This window comes from Podarcis cretensis (assembly GCF_951804945.1).
Source record: "Podarcis cretensis genome assembly, chromosome: 3".
NCBI classification, from domain to species: domain Eukaryota; kingdom Metazoa; phylum Chordata; class Lepidosauria; order Squamata; family Lacertidae; genus Podarcis; species Podarcis cretensis.
Genome location: NC_137172.1, coordinates 19,743,707 through 19,768,337, shown reverse-complemented (window position 1 = coordinate 19,768,337; position 24,631 = coordinate 19,743,707). Strand labels below are relative to the sequence as shown.

Sequence of the window (24,631 nt, the reverse complement as noted above, 5' to 3'; positions counted from 1 at the left end):
GGGCAAGAAAACAAACAAGAGACTAAAATGAATGTTGTTCCTAGCAGACCGTCTGCAAGTATCTAGCAGGCACCCGCAGGGGAGAAATTTGCACTTGGGAGATCTTTCAGCGGAGTTCCAAGTTTGCAGTGCAACCCCAAATTCAAACCTGAGGCTGCTGCTCCTTAACCGTTACTAGACAGACCTCAAAGACTTTGCAAGGCGTGTGCTGAACACTCCAATGGAGACCATTTGCAGGAGGCTCTGTAATTTACAAATCCAGCTGATCTAAGCTTCCACTGTTTAGCACCCTGCAGTTCTTTGGATGCAGTTCTCAGCTCCTTTAAACACCACCACTTTTATTTCATTTCATTTATTCCTTTATTACAGGCATAGGCAAACTCGGCCCTCCAGATGTTTTGGGACTACAACTCCCATCATCCCTAGCTAACAGGACCAGTGGCCAGGGGTGATGGGAGCTGTAGTCCCAAAACATCTGGAGGACCGAGTTTGCCTATGCCCGCTTTATTACATTCTACCTTACACTTCCTTTTTTTAAGAAAAATAATATTTATTAAAGTTTTGAAAGTTACAGAAGAAAAAAGAAAAAGAAATAAACATAACAAAACCATACAATACAAAGACAAAAATACTACATATACATAACAAAAATAAAACAAAAACAATTAAAAAGAGAGAAAAACAAAAACAAAACCACATCCAATACTTTCAATGTTATTAACTTTCTTTTACCTGTTTCAGCGACCTCCTCACACCTCCCTTTTTCGTATTCTAGCTCGGTTAGCTATTTCAACAAATCCTTTCCATCCTTCCCAATTTTTATCCTATAATTTATCTTAATATAATGTAACTTTACCTTTCCTCCTTTCATCCATTAACAGTCTATTTTTACTTAGTCCTCTATAATATTTCTGCTAAAGCCACATAACTTCATTCCAGCCTCCTTCTAAATTTCTTCCAATCTTCTTCCACCGACTCTTCTCCCTGGTCTCGGATTCTGCCAGTCATTTCCGCCAGTTCCATGTAGTCCATCACCTTCATCTGCCATTCTTCCCGGGTGGGTAGATCTTGTGTCTTCCAGTACTTTGCAATAAGTATTCTTGCTGCTGTTGTAGCATACATAAAGAAAGTTCTATCCTTCTTTGGCACCAATTGGCCGACCATGCCCAGGAGAAAGGCCTCTGGTTTCTTCAGAAAAGTATATTTAAATACCTTTTTCATTTCATTGTAGATCATTTCCCAGAAAGTCTTAATCCTTGGGCATGTCCACCAAAGGTGAAAGAATGTACCTTCAGTCTCTTTACATTTCCAACATTTATTATTGGGCAAATGGTAAATTTTTGCAAGCTTGACTGGTGTCATGTACCACCTGTAAATCATTTTCATTATATTCTCTCTTAAGGCATTACATGCCGTAAATTTCATACCTGTGGTCCATAACTGTTCCTAGTCAGCCATCATAATATTATGTCCAACGTCTTGTGCCCATTTAATCATAACTGATTTCACCGTTTCATCCTGAGTGTTCCATTTCAACAGCAAGTTATACATTCTTGACAAATTCTTACTTCTGGGATCTAACAGCTCTGTTTCCAATTTTGATTTTTCCACCTGGAAGCCAATTTTTTTGTCCAGATTATATGCCTCCATTATTTGATAATAATGGAGCCAATCCCGCACTCTATTTTTTAGTTTTTCAAAACTCTGTAGTTTTAATCTATCTCCCTCTTGTTCCAGGATTTCCCAATATTTCGGCCATTTGGCCTCCATATTGAGCTTTTTCTGAGCCTTCGCTTCCATTGGTGACAACCACCTCGGGGTTTTATTTTCAAGCAAGTGCTTATATCTTATCCAGACGTTAAACAGTGCTTTTCTGACAATATGATTTTTAAACACTTTATGTGCTTTGACCTTATCATACCACAAATATGCATGCCTACATTCTGCCTTACACTTCCACCCAGCAGCTCAGAGTGACACACTTGCGAGGTTCTCTCGTTTTGTTGTCACAGCACCTCTGTTAGGTAGGACAGGCTGAGAAAAATTGAAAATGGATGTTCCAAGGTCACCCCACGTAACCTTTTTTTTTATAGCTACGTAGGGTTAAAAAGTAGAGACATCACCTTGCCAACAAAGGTCTGTATAGTAAAAGCTATGGTTTTCCCAGTAGTGATGTATGGAAGTGAAAGCTGGACCATAAAGAAGGCCGATCGCCGAAGAATTGATGCTTTTGAATTATGGTGCTGGAGGAGACTCTTGAGAGTCCCATGGACTGCAAGAAGATCAAACCTATCCATTCTGAAGGAAATCAGCCCTGAGTGCTCACTGGAAGGACAGATCCTGAAGCTGAGGCTCCAATACTTTGGCCACCTCATGAGAAGAGAAGACTCCCTGGAAAAGACCCTGATGTTGGGAAAGATGGAGGGCACAAGGAGAAGGGGACGGCAGAGGACGAGATGGTTGGACAGTGTTCTCGAAGCTACCAGCATGAGTTTGACCAAACTGCGGGAGGCAGTAGAAGACAGGAGTGCCTGGCGTGCTCTGGTCCATGGGGTCACGAAGAGTCGGACATGACTAAACCACTAAACAACAACAACAAGGGATCTAAAGCTGGTTCTGCCTGATTCAGGGCTCACACTTTATCCACCATGTTTTATTTAACCATGCTGCCTTTTAGCACCCTTTTAAGCTTGCATGTAACAGATATGCTAATCCTACCAACCCCCCACAAGCACAGTTCAGAACGGGCCTTTTCCAGTTTTAGATCCCTAGATGTTGTTGGGACTACAATCCCCATCATCCTCAACCAGCAAGCCCAATGGTCAGATATGACGGGACTTTCAGTCTAACATCATTTGGGGACCCCAGGGTATGACAGACTAGTTTATAGCTTCTGGAACTAAATAGGCGATGCTAAATCATTTGTTCATCCAGAGGAACATGCTGGAGGAGCGGGGAATAAAAAGGGTCTATTTAATTTAAGAACAGGAGATGCGAGTGAGCGAGAGGCACTTGGGATGCTAATGGAAATTAGCCAGGCTTGCTGAACGAGACCTGAAGAGCTTAGGAGAAACTGTACTCGCAGTTCTTGCTGGGGAATAACGCAGGGTTAGAACAAAGGCTTCAGACTTGCTATACAAGATCATCAGTTACCAGGGATTTAAACTCTGCGCACAGGCAATGTGAATTCTGTGCCATGCCTGATAAATCATGCAAACCAAGCAGCTTTGCATGATCTCTCACACCCCCAATCATTTTTTCTGGTTTTGCCAACAACAGGAGGGGCAAGAACAGCAAAGAACCACCCCAATTCACTGAAAATCTTATACAGCCGCCTTTCTAGTTTTTCCTAACACATCCACAGAAATTGCTAACACGCTTTAAGAAAGTATTATCTTTGTAGTCACAGGGACTAGAAACTTTTTAAAAAATAAAATGGATTTATCCGCACTAACTATCCGGCCCCTGTCCTAAGAGCAGCCAGCTTTCCAGCTCTTCTAAGCAGATTGAGTCAAATCCTGGGATAGTTCAATTGATAGAGCATGAGACTCTTAAATCTGAGGTTAAGAGTTGTGTGTTCACATCCAACATTGAGCAAAAAGATTCCTGCACTGCAGGGAGTTGGACTTCCAACTCTACAATTATATACGAATAAATGCTACAATTCTATGATTCTAAGTGCTGAGCGGTATTACCCTATAGGGCAGCCTTTGCCAGCCTTGGGCCCCCAAGATATTGCTGGACTACAACTCCCATCATCCTGAACCACTGGACCGGCTAGCTAGGGATGATGGGAGTTGTAGTCCAACAACACCTGGGGACCCAAGACTGAAAAAGGCTGCCCTACATAGTCTTCAGCTGGTGGGTCGGGACCCACTACGTGTCTGGGATCAAAGGTGGAGGAAGCAATGCGTCTGAATGTCAGTCGCTGGAAACCACGGGGCGAAGAGAATGCTGTTGGAGTTTGGGTCCTGTTTGCAGGTTTCCCACGGCCATCTGGCTGGATGCTGTGAGAACAGGATGCTGGGCTAAGATGGACCACTGGCCAAATCAGCAGGCTATTCTTATGCTCTTATCATATTGCCTAAAACTCTGATGAGCCCCAGCCAGTGTGAATCATAGACCAAGGCATCAAAAGCTGGGGAAGGCAGCCTATCCACTTCTCCAAACTTTGCAGTGCAGTTCTCCCGTTTTCTTTAAAAGGGAAACCAAGAACCAAAACGTCTTTTACTGCATTTTTGAGTGAACTCCGATAGCAGTGGCCACAAACTGACTCTAATACAGTGGTACCTCGGGTTAAGAACTTAATTTGTTCTAGAGGTCCAGTCTTAACCCGAGGTACCACTTTAGCTAATGGGGCCTGCCGCCACGCAATTTCTGTTCTCATCGTGAAGCAAAGTTCTTAACCCGAGGTACTATTTCTGGGTTAGCGGAGTCTGTAACCTGAAGCGTCTGTAACCCTAGGTACCACTGTAGTTGGGTTTTGTTGCTGTGCAGCCAGCTGGCTATTCCCCTACACTGTTTGTTTTCAAGAAGGAGAGAAATCTAATGGATAGGATTTAACTGGCCTTCCCTCTCTGATACCCTATATCAGGTATCCCCAACCTTCGGCTCTCCAGATGTTTTGCACTACAATACCCATCATCTCTGACCACTGGTCCTGTTAGCTAGGGATCATGGGAGTTGTAGGCCAAAACATCTGGAGGGCCGCAGGTTGGGGGTGCCTGCCCTATATCTTAAGATTGCTCCTCTAAGCGAACAGCAATTTTCTGTAAGGAAATTAGGAAGCATCACACATGATGCTTGCACATGGATCTTCTCTGCACATGCTGAAGAGCATGCATATATGCATTCTCTCCCCCCCCGCCCCACCCCACCAAAAAGAGAGACAAAATATTCAATGATCTGCTCACAGCTTTCATCAAACTTCCTACACAGAAGCAGGGATGTTGCTAGGTATTTCACAGACACATGGCACAAATTTGCATGGGCTAATTCATATGCGCATTTCGATCTCTGAGCTCCTGAGGACTGTGAGGGGCCAGAGGTCTCCCACACGCAGCACAGTGCTTTGCAGCATGGCCATCAATCCAGGCAAACTAAAATGAAAATAAAATCCAGTTTAAGAAGAAAACAAGGGGGGGGGGAAGGGCAAGGACCTAGTGGAGCCCCCCTGGACCAGCCCCCAAAGAACGCCACCACAAAGAAGCAACTTCTGCATTAAGAAAATGGTAGCATCCCTTACATCGGGGAGGAAAATGTGAACAGAACTCATAGCAGCAGGATTCTTTGTGGATGACTGACTGGGGAAAAAAGTAACATTAATTCCTCTCCTCCTCTCAGCAGGAAAGCTAAAGCTGTTAGCACTTCATAAGAAGTGAAATGGGGCTGGTGTGGGTGTAATCATCTGAGCGTCTGCTGCTATAGAATCAGGAACCAGGACTGGGGTTTCTAGGGTTTTATTCTCTCATATGAGTACATTTCAGTAGCCTGTGACTCGCCCTCTGACCACATCTACCGGAACCCAGTTCCAGCACTCCTGCTGCTGACACTGTTGCAGCCTGGACAACTGCAGGATAAACAGCCAAGGCTGGCCAGGATTTAGTAGAAGTCTGGAAGGCCTTTATTCTACTGTGCAACAAACCCTACCATCCCCTTTTACCATAAAGCCTGGTGGCATATACAGTTGTCTGACGCTGTATTGTTTTTAATATTTGGTTGGAAGCCAAATATTAAAAACATCCAGCCAGATGGGCAGGGTATAAATAATAAGTTGTTGTTGTTGTTGTTGTTGTTGTTGTTGTTGTTGTTGTTGTTGTTGTTGTTGTTGTTGTATAAAGGCAGAGAGCTTCTGCTTTATAAACACACCAGGTTTCTAGTCCTCATTACAATGGTACCTCTGGATGCGAATGCGATCCATTCCGGAGCCCCGTTTGCATCCTGAGCAAAAAGCAACCTGTGTCTGCGCATGTCACGATTCGCCGCTTCTGCGCATGCACGTGACGTCATTATGAGCGTCTGTGCATGCGCGAGTGGCAAAACCCGAAGTAACGCATTCCGTTACTTCCAGGTCGCCGCGGAGCGCAACCCGAAAACGCTCAACCTGAAGCAACTTCAACCCGAGGTATGACTGTATTTTGGAGGATTTTTTTTTCAAAAGATATGCAACTTATCGTAAGAACTCATGACTAGAAAATGATCTCTGGGAGCCTTTTTCAGGATCTGAGCTTCTTGTAACCCCTTTTCCAACTACATCAGCTAACCTCAATGTTCCTCAAGTTCCAGCCTTACTCCCCCAGTCTACTAATGTTTAACTCATATTCCAAAGACTCCAACATTGCCTGCACATCAACACACCAAGCTTAGTTTTCCCTGCTCCTCCTGCCTTCCTTAGCTATGTCCCTACCTCCATCGCCATAGGCAACATTTCTCTGAATTGCTGGGAATTCAGAAGTGGGGAGAATGATGTTTCTCTCAGGCCCTGCTTGTGGGCCACCCAGAATGGGCCTGATCCAGCAGGATTCATCTTAGGTTCTTTGTCAACAAATTTTACATTTCTGCAAAAATCCAAGTTTGATATTTTGGAAAGCAATAAGGAAAAATCACGACGATAGGTGAGCACTCGTTTATTACCGAGACCTCAGAAGGATGCACACAGTCTGACTTCAGGCGCATGATACAAAAAAGCTTTTATTTATAGTGGAATCTGAAAAATGGACACAACAAAGCTGCTCCTGAGGATTCTGAAGCTGTTTGGCAGCCATTTACTAATTGCATGATAAATGAATTCAACTGAAAAAGACCACCCTGTGGAATTACTTATTTATGTGGAACTAACTGTAACCCTCCCCCCCCCCCCCCAATTTTAATTTTGAATATATTTTAGATTTCTTGACGGATTATGATTCCTATGTTCTTATATATTGGAGCAGATAAATTGAGCTAAACGAGCCTCTTCTGCGGTGGTTCCTCGTTTGTGGAATGATCTCCCCAGGGAGACTAGCCTGGCACCTTCGTTACAAATATTTAGGTGCCAGGCAGAAACATTCCTCTTCTCCCAGGTCTTTGGCTAATTAAACAATCTGTGGCTTCTTAAACTGTTGGGAGGGTATAGTTCTGTTTGTTATGCTACGTATCTTTGTCTTTTTATGCTATAAACTGTCCTGTGGTTCCCTCGGATAAAGGGAGGCAGGTAAATTTAAATAAATAAATAAACAGGTTCGCTTTGATGTTATAAGACCATAATTGTAGAGTTGGAAGGGACCCTGAGGGTCATCTAGTTTAACCCCCCGCAATGCAGGAACCTTGACTAATGCTTCCATGGCAGATGGATCCATATAACTGAGAATTCTTAGTATATGTTTCTTTTCCTTTTCTTTCTCAGTTTCTGTTTTCTACGTTTGCTACAGAAGGCAACAATATAATCCATATTAAATATTTTGCTCTATGTGCTACTGGAAAACTTATAACAAAGAAGAACGGCTGCAGTGGTCTGCTCCTTCTCTGTCCCTAGTACAGTGGTACCTCGGGTTACAGACGCTTCAGGATACAGACGCTACAGGTTACAGACTCCGATAACCCAGAAATATTACCTCGGGTTAAGAACTTTGCTTCAGGATGAGAACAGAAATCGTGCTCCGGCGGCGCAGCATCAGCGGGAGGCCCCATTAGCTAAAGTGGTGCTTCAGGTTAAGAACAGTTTCAGGTTAATAACGGGCCTCCAGAACAAATTAAGTTCTTAACCCGAGGTACCACTGTACAGAAATGCAGCAGGCCACCACAAGGAGAGCAGAGCTTCCCTAAACTCCTCCGTAGCAAGCTGGTAAACATCTGTGCAGGCTAGTAACTTTTGTAGGCTTATTTGCAAGGCTGATGTAAGTCCATGATTGCTACAGTATATCTGAGCAGTGTATCTTTGGGAACTTTCTGGATAGTTTCCCACTTTCTCCCACCATTACCCATACTTTCACTGGTATGGTGTGAATGTTTAGTTATAAGGATTTCAGAGATTGTAAAGGTCCTCTTACCATTTCCTACCCATGGCTCTCTCCAGAATATATCTCAAACCCTCCGTTTCATTTGACCTAGGATGAGGTTGCAGCTAGAGCATAAGCATCCTTTGCACACTTCGTTTTAAATCTAGAGCCTAGATTTAAAACAATGTATGCAGTAATACACAGCAGATGCTTATAACCCTAGCCTCAGGTCAAACAGAACTGGAGTTTCAAGCTCAACCCCCTCTTCAATTTCCACTTTTCTCTTTCTCCACCTTCCAGCAGACGCTGCCCGTTGCCAAGCTGCTGTCTCCAGTTGCTATGTTATTTTGTGTGCCAGAATGTGAGTGGCGAAAAATGTTTCCATGGCAAGTTGTGCACCATCACCCAATAGGTGGATTTTGGGAAGGAGGCAGAACCCAGGTGAGCTGGTTGAATGGATGCAGTGAGATAAAGTAAGATATATTGGAACATGGGTATCGCTCACAGTTTCGAGCTATTATGTCCTGGAGTATGTCGCGGGTGGCGCTGTGGATTAAACCACAGAGCCTAGGACTTGCCAATCAGAAGGTTGGTGGTTCGAATCTCCGCAATGGGGTGAGCTCCCATTGCTCAGTCCCTGCTCCTGCCAACCTAGCAGTTCGAAAGCACATCAAAGTGCAAGTAGGTAAATAGGTACTGCTCCGGCGTGAAGGTAAACGGCGTTTCCGTGCGCTGCTCTTGTTCACCAGAAGCGGCTTAGTCATGCTGGCCACATGACCCGGAAGCTGTACGCCGGCTCCCTCGGCCAATAAAGCGAGATGAGTGCTGCAACCCCAGAGGTGGCCACGACTGGACCTAATGGTCACGGGTCCCCTTTACCTTTACCTATGTCTCCAGACAACACAAAAAAGAGACATCTAACATGCATCTATAGACAAGTGGACACAGAAAAGATGCAAATGGCTAGCGATTCGCCTTCCTGAGTAAACCTTCCAACCTTCTTATTTCTGTTTACTTGTTCCTTGGCAGGCCCATCATCTATTTTAGGGGTGAAGGACCTCGGGAGCATCATCTTAAAGGTGGCCCTCCATGGGGAATATAGGGACCGAAGTCCCAAAAAAGATTATGAAGCTGTTTATGTAACAACAGCAGCTAGGATTCTTTATGCACAAAAATGGAAAGAAGTTCCCACCAAAGAAGACTGGATACTTAAAGTGAAAGACTATGCGGAATCAGCAAAGCTAACAGCTAAAATAAGAGAACCTAATGATGCTTGTATTTTGTCGAAGAATGCAAGGCTTTCTTGGACTATTTAAAGAAATATGATAGCAAGAGGAATTTTTGCAAGCGGGATTTGAACTATGAGCAACAGAATGAGAGATTATTGTATGATGGTTATGGTATAAGAGAGTGAAGGTAGGATGCAGCAAGGAAGAGAAATAAAAAAATACCATGGAGAACGGGATGGGGAGTTGACAAAACAAAAGGGAAAATATATATCATGTATTGGAAAGTGCATGTGATTTTTTTTGAAAATTTAATTAAATACAAATTGGGGGGGCAACAAATGTGGCCCTCCAGACCTCTCTATCTGACCCTTGGAACTCTCCCCAGCCACATCTCCCACTAACCCTGCAATGCACACTCCTTGTGGCCACACTGGAAGTTTAAGCAGAAAGGAATGTGGCTCTCTTGGGATGAGGAAGTGCCCACTCTGATCTGTCTGGTTCTCCTTTGAACCCACAACAGCAACAAAAGGGCTGCAGCGCAGCGACAGAGCACACGCAAGGTTGCCAGTTCAAATCCCACCACCTCAAGTTAAAAGCACCACTGGTAACAGGAAAGAGCACAGACGAACTCTGTTCCAAAAACTAAAAACCCATTCAGTCCGAAGACTTGTAGCCGGTCAACAGCCACACACACACAAAAACAAGCTCTCCAAAGAGCACAAGTACAGGAATTGGCTCCTTATGTAACGGGCAGAGAAGGAATAAAAGCTTCCTCAAATCCCTCTTCCTTTCTCCAAAAGGTCAAGAGCAGCAAGAAGGCACATAGTTCTAGCCTCTGCAGTTAGTCTTCTAAAACGCTGGCCGGAACTTAGGACACGGGTGGGAAAGTGAGGGTGTGGGTACATTATTTTCTGCATGTAGAAGTTTTTGTGGGGTTTCCCCCCACCCTCCAATTGTAAAGGCAAAGATTATGACCTAATCTGAAATACACCTCCACTGCTGACCTGTGCTAATTGGAAAACCCCAATGCCCCCAAGCACAAATCTAGGAACTGGGGATATTTCCATCTCTCAGGCGGCAACTTGTGGATGGCAGGATGCCTCCAAGTACCAGTTGCTGGGGACAGTGAGCCCTCATGCCCTACATGTGAGCTTCCCATAGGCATCGAAGGTAACCAACGTGAGAACAAAATGCTGGACTGACTGGCTTTTGTTCTCACCGGCAAGTTTCCATCTAATGTCCTTATGATCCTCATAAAACAAACACACCACAAGCCAGCTTGGTGAAGGTTGGGCAAAGGTGTCTCTCTAGGTTAGGGTTTCCCAAACTTGGGTCTCCAGCTGTTTTTGAACTACAACTCCCATCATCTGTAGCTAGCAGGAACAGAGATCAGGGACGATGGGAATCGTAGTCAAAAACAAAAAAACAAAAAACCACAGTTGGAGACCCAAGTTTAGGAAATCCCACTCTATGGCAACACTAGGGAAGCCGTTCAAGCAATGCTGGTTTTCACAAGAGGAGTATTTTGCTTCATACAGTTGCCCGCTGCGCTCTCTATAGCGCCGGGGGTCGGATTTGTGACCCGAGGAAGCTATTACAGAAGCTTCATTTCCTGTATCTTCCAAAATATGCAAAAAGGAAATAAATGAGAGCCAGGGATTTTCTCAAGGTTGGAAATGGACTACAGCTCAGTGGGAGAGAGCACATGCTTTTTCACGCAGAGGGCCGCAGGTTCAAAACCCGGCATCTCCAGTTAAAAGGGTCGGACGGGAGGTGATGGGAAAGACCTTCGCTCCAATCTGTGGAGAGCTTCTGCCAATTGAGAACATGCAACAGTTAGCCGAGGGATAGCTCAGTCGGTAGAGAATGAAACTCTTAATCTCAGGGTCATGGGTTCGAGCCTCACACTGGGCAAAAGAGTCCTGAATCCAGGGGGTTGGACTAGATGACCCTTGTGGTCCCTACCAACTCTACAATTCTGTGAAATGGACCAATGGCACCTGTAGTGAACAAGATCAGAAGGCAGCAGATGACGGGAAAGGCCTCTGCCAGAGACCTTGCAGGGTAGCTGCTGACCAGAGCAGTCAAAGATGCGGAAGAGATAAAACCATCTGACCTGGCCCTAGGCAGTCTCCTATGTGGCAGGACATCTGCCTTGCATGCAGAAGGTTCAAACCCTGGCACCTCCAGAGAGGGATGGGAAAGGCCTGCCTGAAACCCTGGAGAGCCATTGACAATGCTGAGCTAGCTGCACCGACAGCCTAACTCAGTAGTAGAAGGCAGCTAGCTCCCTATGTGGTGGAAGGGGCTTCCAAAACCCTGGTGGCAAAGAGGGAGAGAGCCAGCAAATCTGTGGCTGAATCCTACCTTCAACTCATCAGGTAGACTCAAGCAAACACTCTCTTCTCAGCCTGAACCTTTTCAACTGCACTTGGGGGTGGGGTGGGGACAGCAACAATGCCACTGACATTACAGGATTGTTGTGAGGTTCAGAGGATTGTTGACTTGGTCAGACCACACCTGGAGCCCTGTGTCCAGGAGGATACTGACATGCTGGAACAAGCGCAGAGGAAGGCAGCCAAGCTTTATGAGGAACGGTTGAGAGAGTCGGGAATGTTCGGCAGCAAGAATACTATTGGCACAAAAATGGAAGCAAGAAGAATTACCAACGAAAGAAAAATGGTGGATGAAATCGATGGACTATGCAGAATTGGATAAATTAACTGGAAGGATTCGAAACCTGCGGGACCAGAGATTCTTAGAAGACTGGAGTAAATATACGAACTATTTGAAAAGTAATAGTAATGAACAGATTACGCTAGTAGGACTGCAAGAAGAAGAACTATATGAAATAGTGCAAGAAAGACTATGAGGAGAATTATTAGTTGATGATAATTAAGAGTAATAGATATATTAAGAAATGCAGAATAAGTGATAAAGAACGGAAAATCATCAGAGGTGTTGATGGAAGTCTAAAACATTGCGTAAGACAAGAAGTTAAGTTATGTGATTGTTGGAAATGATATGTTTTAAAAAAAACTAATAAATAAATATATATAGAGAGAAAAAGAGTTGGGAATGTTTAGCGTGGGAAAGAGGAGACAGAGAAAAGATACGATAGCCATCTTCAAATATCTAAAGGGCTGTCAAATGGAAGATGGAACAAGCTTGTTTTCTCCTGCTCTGGAGGGTAGGACTCGAACCAGTGGCTTCAAGTTACAAGAAAGGCGATTCCAACTAAACATCAGGAAGAACTTTCAGACAGTAAGAGCTGTTCGACTGTGGAACAGTCTCCCTCGGGAGTTGTGGACTCTATCGTTGGAGGTTTTTAAGCCGAGGTTCGATCTGTCATGGATGCTTTAGTTGAGATTCCTGCACTGTGGGGGGTTGGACTAAAAGACCCCGGCGTCCCTTTTCCAATTCTACAACTCTGTATTTTGTGAGATGCATGTATGTGCACGAAGAACTCTGGTGCCTTGAGAAGGTGCTATATAAAAGCAGAGTAAAGTCATACAGATAGCAAGCCCAAGACCTTTTAAGCTTCCTGGGGGAAGGGGAGCAATTGTCCCATGTTATCAGGGCTGTCGGCTCCCTTTACTGATACGATAGCTGCTGAGAAGCAAGCTGTGAGTTAAGCCAGCAGAGGAGCTGGTTGGAGACAGAGAGAGGGAGAGGGAGAGAAGGAATAGTCTGTTCAGCCAAGTGCTTCAATTCCCCGTGTCCTCCCTGCCCCCTTCCAAAACAGCACCAAAGCAAGAGACAGCTGCAGCTTATAAGGAATGTGAGGGGCCCAGCCAGGGACTCCGGGGAAGGAAACCGGGCCTTATATGGCCACGGAGGCAGAATCAAATTTTTATCAATGAGCGCGAGCAGAGAGACGCCCAAGGAGAGATAACCGAAAAGCAGGACTCCTCGGCGAGGGGCACGGGGTGGCCGGGGGGGCAGGAGGGAGGCAAGCAGCACCTGTCGCTCTGCACCCCCTCAACCCACCCCACGGATCTCCCATCCAGGACCGTTCTGCCGAGGGCAAGGCGAGGCTCAGCCCTGCTTCCACTTCGGCAGAGCTCCAGCAGAGTTGACAGGGCACAACTACTCAAGTCCCGGGGAAGGAGGGAGGAGGTAAGGGAGAGACAACTGAACGCTAGGAGTCACGCTATATAGGAATCTTTACAGCCAAAAGAAGGCTTGGGCCCATAGACCTATCCCCTGCCAACACCACAGATCACCGAAGCCAGAATACTAATACTAATAATAATATGGAGGGGTCTGATTCTCTTAAGTCTTATTCCATACGAGTATCTCCCCATAGGAGGAGGCGCTGCAGAGTTTGGGACTTTTTAGTTTAGAGAAAAGGCAAGTAAAGAAGTGTCACAATGGAAGCTTATGAAATTATGCATGGCATGGTGGCAGAGGATACAGGAATGGTATTCTCCCTCTCTTGCAACAAGGGGACTGGTGGGCATCTATTGAAGCTGAACGTTGCAAAGTTTTAAAAAGTACTTCTTTGTGCAGCAAAAGGAACTCACCCCCACAGGAATGCCCACCAACTTGGATGGCCTAATAATAATAATGATAATTTATTTCTATGCTGCCCATCTGACTGAGCTGCCGCAGCTACTCCTAGCAGCTCCCAACAGAATATTAAAAACACAATAAAACATAAAACATTAAAAACTGCCCTAACCAGGGCTGCCTTCAGATGTTTTCTAAAAGTCAGATAGTCGTTTATTTCCTTGACATCTGATGGGAGAGCGTTCCACAGGGAGGGTGCTGCTACCAAGAAGACCCTCTGCCTGGTTCCCTATAAGCTTCACTTCTTGCAATGAGGGAACCACCAGAAGGCCCCCAGAGCTGGACCTCAGTATCCGGGATGGACAAGGTGGGTGGAGATGCTCCTTCAGGTCAAAGAGGACCGGACCAATTCATGGAGGATAAAGGCTATCTGCTGCTACTAGCGACAATGGCCGGGCACTGCCTCTGAGGTCAGCACCAAAATGCCTCTGAATACTGGGAATTGCAGATTGTTGCTGGGGCCCATGTCCTGCTTTTGTAGGCTTCCCACTGGCACCTGGGCGGCCAGAAGAGGATGCTGAACTGGATGGGCCACTGGCCTGATCTAGCAGGTTCTCAAATCATTCACACACGCAGGGGTGAGTGGCTCTTTCCATGTGGGAGGCTTGAACCTCTGCCAGACGGGCAGAGTCTTTTGCTACTCGAGTCGGCGCCCCATGTGACTCGGAACCCTGGAAGATCCAAGGTTCTAAAAGGAGCATGGAGGCCAATTGATGAGAACATCAGGCTTCTTTCCTGCAGATGCTAGGTCACCCTCAATACAAGTTCATCTGCACTCTTCCTCTCCCACACATGCACAGTAGACCCACCCAACAAGCCTGAAATCTGCCCAACTGTGCTCTGTAGTCCTCCCAGGTAAACCTTCTCCAAGGTAGAAGGCAAGGTTGAAAGTACAAGGTTCTTCCCTCCCCAGAGACCTGTAGGAATAATTCCCCCCTCCTCCAAGCCCTCCACAGCACAAAAAAGGGAGGGTTGTCTATACCTTTGTTTCTCCACTGCTATCTGACTCGGACACCTGATAAGTGAGGTCCGTCTCCTCAAAGCCCGTAGCGCTCATGCGCTGATCAGTGGTTGGGTCTGACCGAGGAGGAGAGTCAGGAGAGTTCAAGCATGTCTGGATCAGCGCTTTCCCCGTCTCGCTGGTGATCATGGGCTGCAGCTTCCGCGTGGCGAACGTGTAGACGTGGCCCGTCTCGCTGGCCACGAGCAACAACACCTGAGTGCCCGTTAAGGTGGAGAGTTCGTAGGCCTGTGGGGTAGAGAAGAAAAGGAGAAGGTCAACAATGAGGTGTGAACCTTCACAAGACCCTGGTTCCCATGGAGAGGAAACTCAACCTCTCGCAAGACGATGTCGCTTGGTTTTAGCGGTATTCACAAACGGGGAAAAGCCAGCTTTACACATGTGGTTTGCTATCGGAGCCCACCTTCTAGAAGATTTGCCAAATGCCCACATCGAGATCCGACGCAGTTCTGCACAAGTTGCTCCCTTCCCAATGCTTCTCTGAAATAGCAAGCTACTAGCCACGATGGTTTTTGCTCTCTGGCTATAGTCCAGAGCATGGATAGGCAAACTAAGGCCCGGGGGCCAGATCTGGTGCAATCGCCCTCTAAATCTGGCCCGTGGACAATCCAGGAATCAGCGTGTTTTTACATGAGTAGAAGGTGTGCTTTTATTTAAAATGCATCTCTGAGTTATTTGTGGGGCCTGCCTGGTGTTTTTACATGAGTAGAATGTGTGCTTTTATTTTAAATGCATCTCTGGGTTATGTGTGGGGCATAGGAATTCGTTCATTCCCCCCCCCAAAAAAAAAATAGTCCGGCCCCCCCATAAGGTCTGAGGGACAGTGGACCAGCCCCCTGCTGAAAAAGTTTGCTGACCCCTGGTCAAGAGGAAGCAATGCTTCTGAATACCAGCTGACGGAAAACACACAAGGGGAGAGAGCTCTTGCACTCAAATCCTGCTTGCTTGTTTCCCCACTGTGATAACAGGGTTCTGGACGAGATGGGCCTCTGGCCCGATCCAGCAGGGATCCTTTCCTCATGTTCTTGCTCTTTGGAACAGTTTTCCAAAATGTTTCCCGGGGACGCATGTACTAAACACTCTTAGCCCCAGCGGCAAAAGGGGTAAAGAGGTTGGCTTGCTTTGTGAGCACCGACTCTCTGCTATCATCAAGAAGACACCAAGACAGCATTATCTGTGGGCATCCTTCCTACACGTCCAATCAAAGCCCTGGGTATAGATGTGTATTTTTGCTACCTGTCAATGATCAAGGCTGTGCTTACTCCGCAACTGCATTAAGAGAAGGTCCGTAGCACCTGCTCTGCATGCAGAAGATCCCAGTTTCAAATCCCTGGAATCTCCAGGTGGGGCTGGGACAGCAGCTTTTGTGGAGATCTGGAGAGCTGGCTTCCAGAGACAATACACGGTTAAAGGGATCAATATTCTGGCTCTGTAGAAGGCAGCTTGCTACACTTGAGCGCAGAACCTTCTCTGGGCTCTGGAGAATTTTCATTTAAAATGAAATATAATTGTAGAATTGTAGAGGTGAAAGGGACCCTAAGGATCCTCTAGTCTAGTCCAACCCCCTGCAATTCTCCCCGTGTGGGGATTGAACCTGCAACCTTGGCATTATCAGCACCACACCCTAACCAACTGAGCTATCCAGAAGCTGGGTTGAGGAGTTATACTTGAATGGGACTGGAAACAGAAAATCGAGCATTGCTCAAAGCCAGACATGACCACACCTTCCAGCAACTATTGGCTGCTGCAAAATGTGATGCTGGACTAAAACAGCTCAGGAATGGTCAAACTGTAGGACTTTGGAGGGAAGGCGATCACTTTGCTTTTCCCTAGAAGAATCCTGAAGCTCACTAACCAGACCCAAGTGCAAAACAGTGGCCAGGAGACAAAGCCCAGTGCAAACTGGGGATGGTTTAAGCCAATTACCTAACGCAAGAGCCCTGCTGAATCAGGCCTAAGTAGTCCAGCATCCTCCCCCCTGACCCCTTTCTAGCCTTCTTTCTGAAATAAGAAGACAGCATCATATTCACTCTGCAACAAGGCAGGGAGGGGGACAAGAAAGCTTAGAAATAGAGAGCACATCCTGTCAAAAGACAAGAGTGATGACTGCCCCATCTGATAGAAAGGTTATAGAGGAGAAGATGAGTGAAGAGTCAGTCCTATGACACCAACAATAATGTCCAGGGCTCCTGCAGCAGGACTCTACAGCCAAAACCGAAAGCTTTCTATTTTACCAAGGGGACATCCACACCATACGTTTAAAGCAGTGTGATACCACTTTAAACCGTCGTGGCTTCCCCCAAAGAATCCTGGGAGATGTAGTTTGTTAAGGGTGTTGAGAGTTGCTGTGAGACCTACGTTCCCCTCCGAGAGCTACAATGCCCAGATTTCCTGTGAAGGAGGATTGGCTGTTAAAACCACTAGGGCAACTGCAGCTCTGTGAGGGGAATGGGGTTCTCCTCATGACTCTCAGCACCCTTAACCAGCGACAGCTCCCAGAATCCTTTGGGAGAAGAAGCCCTGACTGTTTAAAACAGCATCATATGGATGGTGCAAATGCGGCCGAGGGAAGCACAAACTCATTCCACCACCACCACCCCCCACTTGCAACAAGCCGGGCGCCTTTTATCAGGCGTCTGCTAAATGTGTCGCTTTTTATCTGCAGCACTCATTGCTCTTTCTGCCAGCACCACGCCGGCTTCACAAACATGGCAAATTGGGGCTGAGCTAGCTCCTCCAAGGCCTAGCCGGCTGGCCTGCCTCCCTCATTAATAAGTCCTTCAAAACACAAAGGCCAGCTCTCTTACCAAGAACAACTTGGGGGGTGAGAGTGGGAGCCTACTTTGGCAAACAGCCACCCTGCAAGCACGGCAAACATAGGAATGTTGGAAGCCAGCTTCAAATTAGAAGGTCACACTACTTTCCCATCTAGCCTACTCTGACTGGCAGCGGCTCTCCCAAGATCTCCTTTTCCATCACCTGAAATCTGAACCAGAGTCTAACAAACTCTCCACTTGATGGGCATAGAAGCTCTTGCACCTCTCGAAAAAGGGTGTTTCTATATGCTACAACAGAAGGACGCGGGTGGGGCTGTGGTCTAAATCACAGAGCCCAGGGCTTGCCGATCAGAAGGTCGGCGGTTCAAATCCCCGTGACGGGGTGAGCTCCCATTGCTCGGTCCCTGCTCCTGCCAACCTAGCAGTTCGAAAGCACGTCAAAGTGCAAGTAGATAAATAGGTACCGCTCTGGCGGGAAGGTAAACGGCGTTTCCGTGCGCTGTTCTCGTTTCGTCAGAAGCGACTTAGTCATGCTGGCCACATGACCCGGAAGCTGTGCATTGGCTCCCTCGGCCAATAAAGCGAGATGAGCGCCGCAACCCCAGAGTCGTCCGTGACTGGACCTAACGGTCAGGGGTCCCTTTACCTTTATATGCTACAACAGCAGCAAGGACGTTAATCGCAAGAAATCGGAAGGGGAATAGGACACCAACAAAGGAAGAATGGCAAACTAAATTGTATCAGTATTTGTAATTAGCAAGCATGACAGAAGCAGTTAGGAACCAACCAAACCAAAAATTCAAAACGGAGTGGGAATGTGTAAAAGATTATCTGGGGAAACGTTGTTCTCAAATAAAATCCCTGATATGCTCCGACTTAATTTTGCAAAGTAATGATCAGATAGGTAAGATATATCAGGTATGTCCAACAGGTTGATTGCAATCTACTGGTAGATCCCTGGGAGGTTTTGGTAAATCGTGATCGATCCCTGGGTCCCTTTCCATTGGTAAATTAGAATCTGGCCCGGCCCCCTCGCCCTGCCTTCCATTGTCACATGATCTGCAGAACAGAAGACAGGGAGTTTACTGAGTGAGGCTGTTAGTTTCCATAGCAATCTCTTGGTGAGTGGCTGTTCCCCTTTCTCCCTAAAAGAAGCTCAACAACTTTGACCAGAACCCCTAAAAACGGGCAGTTTTTAATTCTGGGAGTAGATCGCAGTCTCTTGGGAGTTGGCCACCCCTGAGATATATTATGTATTAGATATATTATGTATTAGCAATAAGGAAAAACAACACAGTTGAGAAGAGAAAGACGACAGAAGCTGCTGCACTGAGGTGGTGGGAAGTCACTTGTGTAGAAATATTGTTATTGTTTGCTTTTATATGTGTACAATATATGTTAAAGAGTGAATGGAATATGTATATGAATAACCAATTTAAAACGCAATAAAAACAATTTTTAAAAAGAAGCAGCTTTTGCACCTCTCCAACCAGAAGACTAAACAAGCAACTACTCTACTGGCTTCTCCATCATTTCGTTTTATGTTTTCCGTATACCTTCCAAGAAACCTCTTTTCAGGGTTTCGATTCAAGTCCCACTTTTGCCATAATATGTGGTCTCGAGTGAGGCACTCCGAACCAGCCCTGCCACTTCACCTGAACTCTGAGTTCTGAAGAGGGTGAATGAGAACCATAAACGCCTTTTTTGCAAATTAAAATGGCAGTACCAAAGATTTGTTAATGTTCTGCAACTGCACTCTATCTTTTTGTAATAAAATGTTAAGCAAAATAAATAGTTCATTTAAATATACCTGATTGTAGCTGAGATACACTACTTCTTCAGACAAGGCAAAATTAAGTATGCTCAAATTCCAAGGTAGAAGCTTCTCATGCCTCTGCTGCTTATACAGGAACATGGTGCAAGTCAAATCTGTTACAATCAACAGGAGTTGCTTACCGCCTTCTGTAGGTGGGTCAACCCCACTCAAGAGCACTTTCATCTTCCTCTTAAACACAGCACATCACTAACCAAGCAAGCCGGCAGCTAGAAACCTGGAGGCAGCTTGCTCAAGCATGGCAATTACATTTGTAAAGCAGTAGTGGGGAGAATCAATCCTTAAACTGGGGATAATTCAACCGGAGATTCAGGGGGGAAACATTAAACATGCAAGTAGAGAGGTATAAGAATCATAAGGAACACCTTTTCCCCAAACTATTTCTGTCAGCCATAGTCAACCTGGTGCCTTTCAGATGTTGTTAGACTTCCAACCCCATCAGCTCCAGCCAGCCAAAGCATATATCACTGCCTCTTGCCTGACAGTCCCAATTTTGAAGCTCCGATGTTAAGAAAGCCAAAACAAAACATGGGCAAAGACTTCCTTGTTTTTAATCTATGTACAATGCTTTGTCAAAATCAAGTACCTTGTCCTTTTTTACTCAATGTGGTATAAGTTCCTCTGCTATGCTAACTCAATTGAACAGCCCTCTACACTACCTGTACAACAGACAAGCATGTGGAGAGGTTTTACTGAGAACTGAATTGACCCACCTTCTTCTCATATCTGACAATTGAATGAGGCATTGTATCTTCAGCAGTTTCTTGGGGTTTTTTACCCCTTCTTTGTATCTGTGTTTTATTTTTCTACTTTCACATTCCTTTTTATTTGCCATATCCATTACTGTACAGTGGTGCCTCGCAAGATGAAAAGAATCCGTTCCGCGAGTCTCTTCGTCTTGTGGTTTCTTCGTCTTGCGAAGCAACCCTATTAGCGGCTTAGCGCTATTAGCGGCTTAGCGGCTGTTAGCGGCAAAGCGGCTTAGAAAAAGGGGGGGGAAGTGAAAAAAATCGCAAGACGTTTTCGTCTTGCGAAGCAAGCCCATAGAGAAATTTGTCTTGCGAAGCGCCTCGAAAAACGGAAAACCCTTTCGTCTAGCGGGTTTTTCGTCTTGCGGGGCACCACTGTATTCTGTATGTGTTTATGTCAATAAAGTTTGTTTTTTTAATGAAAAAATAGGTGTCTTTTTCATAGGCACAGGATAACAACATTCTCAGCTTATCAGAATACAGACTGTAACTAACAAATGAATACCTTATTTACAATTTCCTAACAAGTTAGATAATTAGAGGATTTCCAAGGCACGTAACTGCTCAAGTGAACCGGCGCATAGTTACGAGTTTAGACTCCTGGAAACACAGACTGGTACTAGATTCTGCTCACTTGTGAGCAAACATGTTCTAGTTTTTCAATGGTTCTTATTTGTTACTTCCTTCCTCTAGGAAACAAACTAAACGAGTGGCAAGCCTGACTGAAATAAGCAAAGACCCACAGAGAAGCAAGTTCAATTAAAATGAAGGGTCTCACAAAGGGCACAGTTAGCAAAACTTTAAATTCAATCAGGGTAAAACCCAACAATTTAACACAAGAATCTCCATGTGGTGGGATTTAAATCTAAACACCTTGGTTTAATTGCACATGTGCGTGTGTGTGTGTGTGTAATACATTTTGCTATATTATAAGGGGGAGATCAACTATACATAAATTCCTGCTTTTGCCAATTATCCTGGTACTGCAGACAAAGTATATTTGCATCAAAGTACCTGCAGCATCTTTTCTGACCCTTCCAGGCAGCCAAAGCCACACTCAGTAAAACTCTAAAGACCCAAGCATCTTTCAAATGTGCTGCAAGGCCTTGTTTGTTAAGTGGGTTTTCATAATGACCAATGTCAATCTGGAGGAGATGAGGAGTTGTAACATTTTTAAGGGTTTTCTTTCGACTTTAGTTCTCTTTTCTTCAACTGGGCATTCTGTTCCAATCCCACAGCCCACTCCGGAGAACGGGAATTCCCTTGCAGCCCATACTATCGCAGAGTTTGAACTGAACTAGGCCCCAGGAGCCCAGTTGTCACAACAGAGGCTTTTGCAGGGAGAATCTGGAGGCTGAGGAGCAGGACCCTCCCCACTTCCTCCCAAGTCAGACAGCAATCTGGACCACACAACTTATTCCTCAGATAATTACTTCCTCCATCCAAATCCCTTCCCCTGCCAGTTCCAGTAGCCTAGCATTCACAGGAGTAAACTGAAAAGTCGGCTAAGGTGCCTAGGTTTTTTAGGGTGGGCAGGCGCCAAAAAGGACAGGCAGAAAAGGAAATTTCATGACACAGCTTTTAAGAACTCTGACCTTTTCTTTAAAAAAGAATATACTTTAATTGATTTTAAGAACTCTGTCCATTTCTGCATCCAGCGACTATTAAGCAGATATTTTAACATTTCCTCTCATTGCACCTAATTTTTTCTCTCTAATATTTTCTAAGGCTTGCTCTGTTTATACCAGTCTTCCCCAACCTTGTGCCTCTAGATGTTGCTGGACTATAATTCCCATCATCCAGCTGGCAAGGGCTGATGGGAATTGTAGTTCCATATCTTAAGGGAGCTGGGGAGAGCTGTTTTACACATTCCCCTGGCCTCTGCCTTTCTTACATGCTTCTACAGGCCCTTAGCCCAGGCTCTGGCTTCTAATCCACAGGCCTAACACTGTAGGAGCGCAACTCCTCCAGAGGTTTGGGATTCTTTTTTCCTAAATCTACTGTTTTGCCAATGTTTATAAATATCGTGCGCACACCCCGGTCCCAGTCTCAACATTCTGCGTACTTGGCATTGGAGAGTTCTCCTTCAGGAAGGCTCTCAGAAAACAATCAACCCGGCACATTGGCACAAGGTGTGGCACCAGTGTGGCCATAGAAAAACACTGTTCCCGAAAACAAGACCTCCCATTAATTCTTGCTATCCAGGGTAAAGCAGAAAGAAATATGTGTCATCTTGCTCAGCTACCTATTTGGCTTATCCAGACAGAACACAACCAGCCTCTCTCTCTCTCTCTCTCTCTCTCTCTGTGTGTGTGTGTGTGTGTGTATACACACACATAGTTTTCGGCAAAATTCACCTTCTAAAAAAGGAGGCTCTAGACCTGGAAGCCACAGTCTTATTTTGCAACTCCCACCCCTAAAAATGTCAGAGGACTGCTTCCAATTACACAGCAGGGAGGGAAAGGTACTTTGCACATGCTCAGAAGCATGGCCAGCATTCCTTCACTTGTGAAAGAAGTTCCAACTGGTATCCAATTAGACAACGGTTTTTTACCTGCTGCATTTGCCAGTCTCCTCCATAGTCTGCACTGGTTAGCTTGTGATTCGCTACCTTATCAAACCCGCTCAATGCCAGCTACCTGCACAAGGGGGCAAGAAATCTCACTTCGGAGAACCCTTAACAAAGGCAAACAACACTCTGTCTTCTATTATCGTGCTTCGGCAGTTTGCAAGCAAGAGTCAAAGCTCACTGCTTTTTACCCTCCCATCACCACCAAAATCAGACAGCACCAAACCAGACCCAACCATAATCTCCTGTGAGGACCACAACGACTTTGCTCTCCATCCAAGTCACTTGCTTCAGGGGGCTTTGTTCATCCCTGGGCCAACAGCAATGAGAGGAGGAGGAACTTACTCAGGGAAAACCGCACTGCAATTTGACAGTTGAGCACAGGCCATCAGTCAGCGAGAGGAAGCAGAGTCAGTAGAGCTTTCGGAACGTCAGCCAAAGTCATCACCAAGCAATATGCCACAGCCTGACCTCTCTTAGATACCACGCCGACCTCCCGGGCGGACTTGCCTCCTCACAGGTGCCCTTTACCCCCACCACCACTGACAAGGTCAGAGAGCAGAAAAGCAGCAGATCGGGCAGTTAACTGTAAAATCCCGCAGCTAAGGCTCTCCTCCTGCCATTGCACAGCTTGGGTCGGAGAACAGGAGGAGAGCAATGCTGGAAGAAGCAAAAGGTCCAGCTAAGTCTCATTAGAACTCAGTTGGTTACAGTGCGGTGCTGATAGCACCAAGGTTGCGGGTTTGATCCCCATAAGGAACAGCGGCATATTCCTGTATTGCAGGGGCTTGGACGAGATCAGCCATTCTCAACCTGTGGGTCCCCAGATGTTGTTGAACTACAACTCCCATCACCCCTGGCTAGCAAGGCCAGAGCTCAGGGATGATGGGAGTTGTAGTCCAACAACATCTGGGGACCCACAGGTTGAGAACTGCTGGACTAGATGATCCTCAGGGTCCCATTCAACTCTATGATTCTCTGATTCTTAGTCCAGGAAGCTGTAGACAAGTAGGTGCCTTGTGGAGTCTCACAAGCAGGGCATGAGGAAAACAGCCCTTCCCAGCAAGTTGTGTTCACAAGTACAGCAATGAGGTTCTTTTTGTCTCTCATGCCTACCGGTAGTTGTTCACAGAGCTATCCTTTATCAACGATCCCCTGAGCAGCCCTCCAAATGCTATTGGGACTCCAAACTCCCGCCAGTCCCAGGTAGCGTGGCCAATGGTGGGAGTTACTGTGTGTTGTTCTGGTTGCCTCACCTCGGGATATCGAAAAGGGACCAAAATGATCCAAGGGGGGTGTGGAGCGACTCTGATTTAAAGAACGGTTGCAGCATTTGGGATGCTTTTAGTTCAGAGAAAGAGGCGGAATGGCAGAAGTTTTTAAAATTACGAACAGCACAGAGGTAGAGAGACTTTCTCCCTTTCAACACTAGAACTTCTGGACCTTCTGCTGGAAGATTAGGGATGGACGAAATGAAGTATCTATTCGCACAGGAGAGACTGAAGCTATGGAATTTGCTCCCACGGAGGGAGCGATGGTCACCAACTTGGATGGCTTTTAAAGAGGATTAGACAAGTTCATGAAGGACAAAGGCAATCAACTTGCCATGATGGCTATGATGGCTGGAAGCAGTAATGCTTTTGAATATTAGTTGCTAGAAACCACAGGATTGGGGAGTATTCTTGTGCTCAGGTGCTGCTTGTGGGTTTCCTACAGGCATCTGTTTGGCCACGAGGAGAAGAAGATGCAGGAGCATCTTATCTGGTCCAATCAAATATGGAAGGGTCAAATTTCCCCACCCCCATTTAACTTACAGCAGCCCTTGCCTACATGGTGCCCTCCAAATCTCTTGGACTGCATCTCCCATCAGCCTTGGCCAGCGCACGTATGCTAGCTGGGAATGA

General features: G+C 45.9%; 1 protein-coding gene across 2 annotated transcripts in view; it reads right to left on the bottom strand.

The window, feature by feature from the left end:
- Positions 1–24,631, bottom strand: part of SRF (serum response factor) — a 75,396-nt gene that overhangs the window by 41,391 nt on the left and 9,374 nt on the right. For both annotated transcript variants that reach the window (XM_079968721.1, XM_079968722.1), the window contains exon 2: positions 14,760–15,026. In XM_079968721.1, the coding sequence (XP_079824847.1) occupies positions 14,760–15,026 (267 nt within the window). The remainder of the gene's footprint in view (positions 1–14,759; positions 15,027–24,631) is intronic.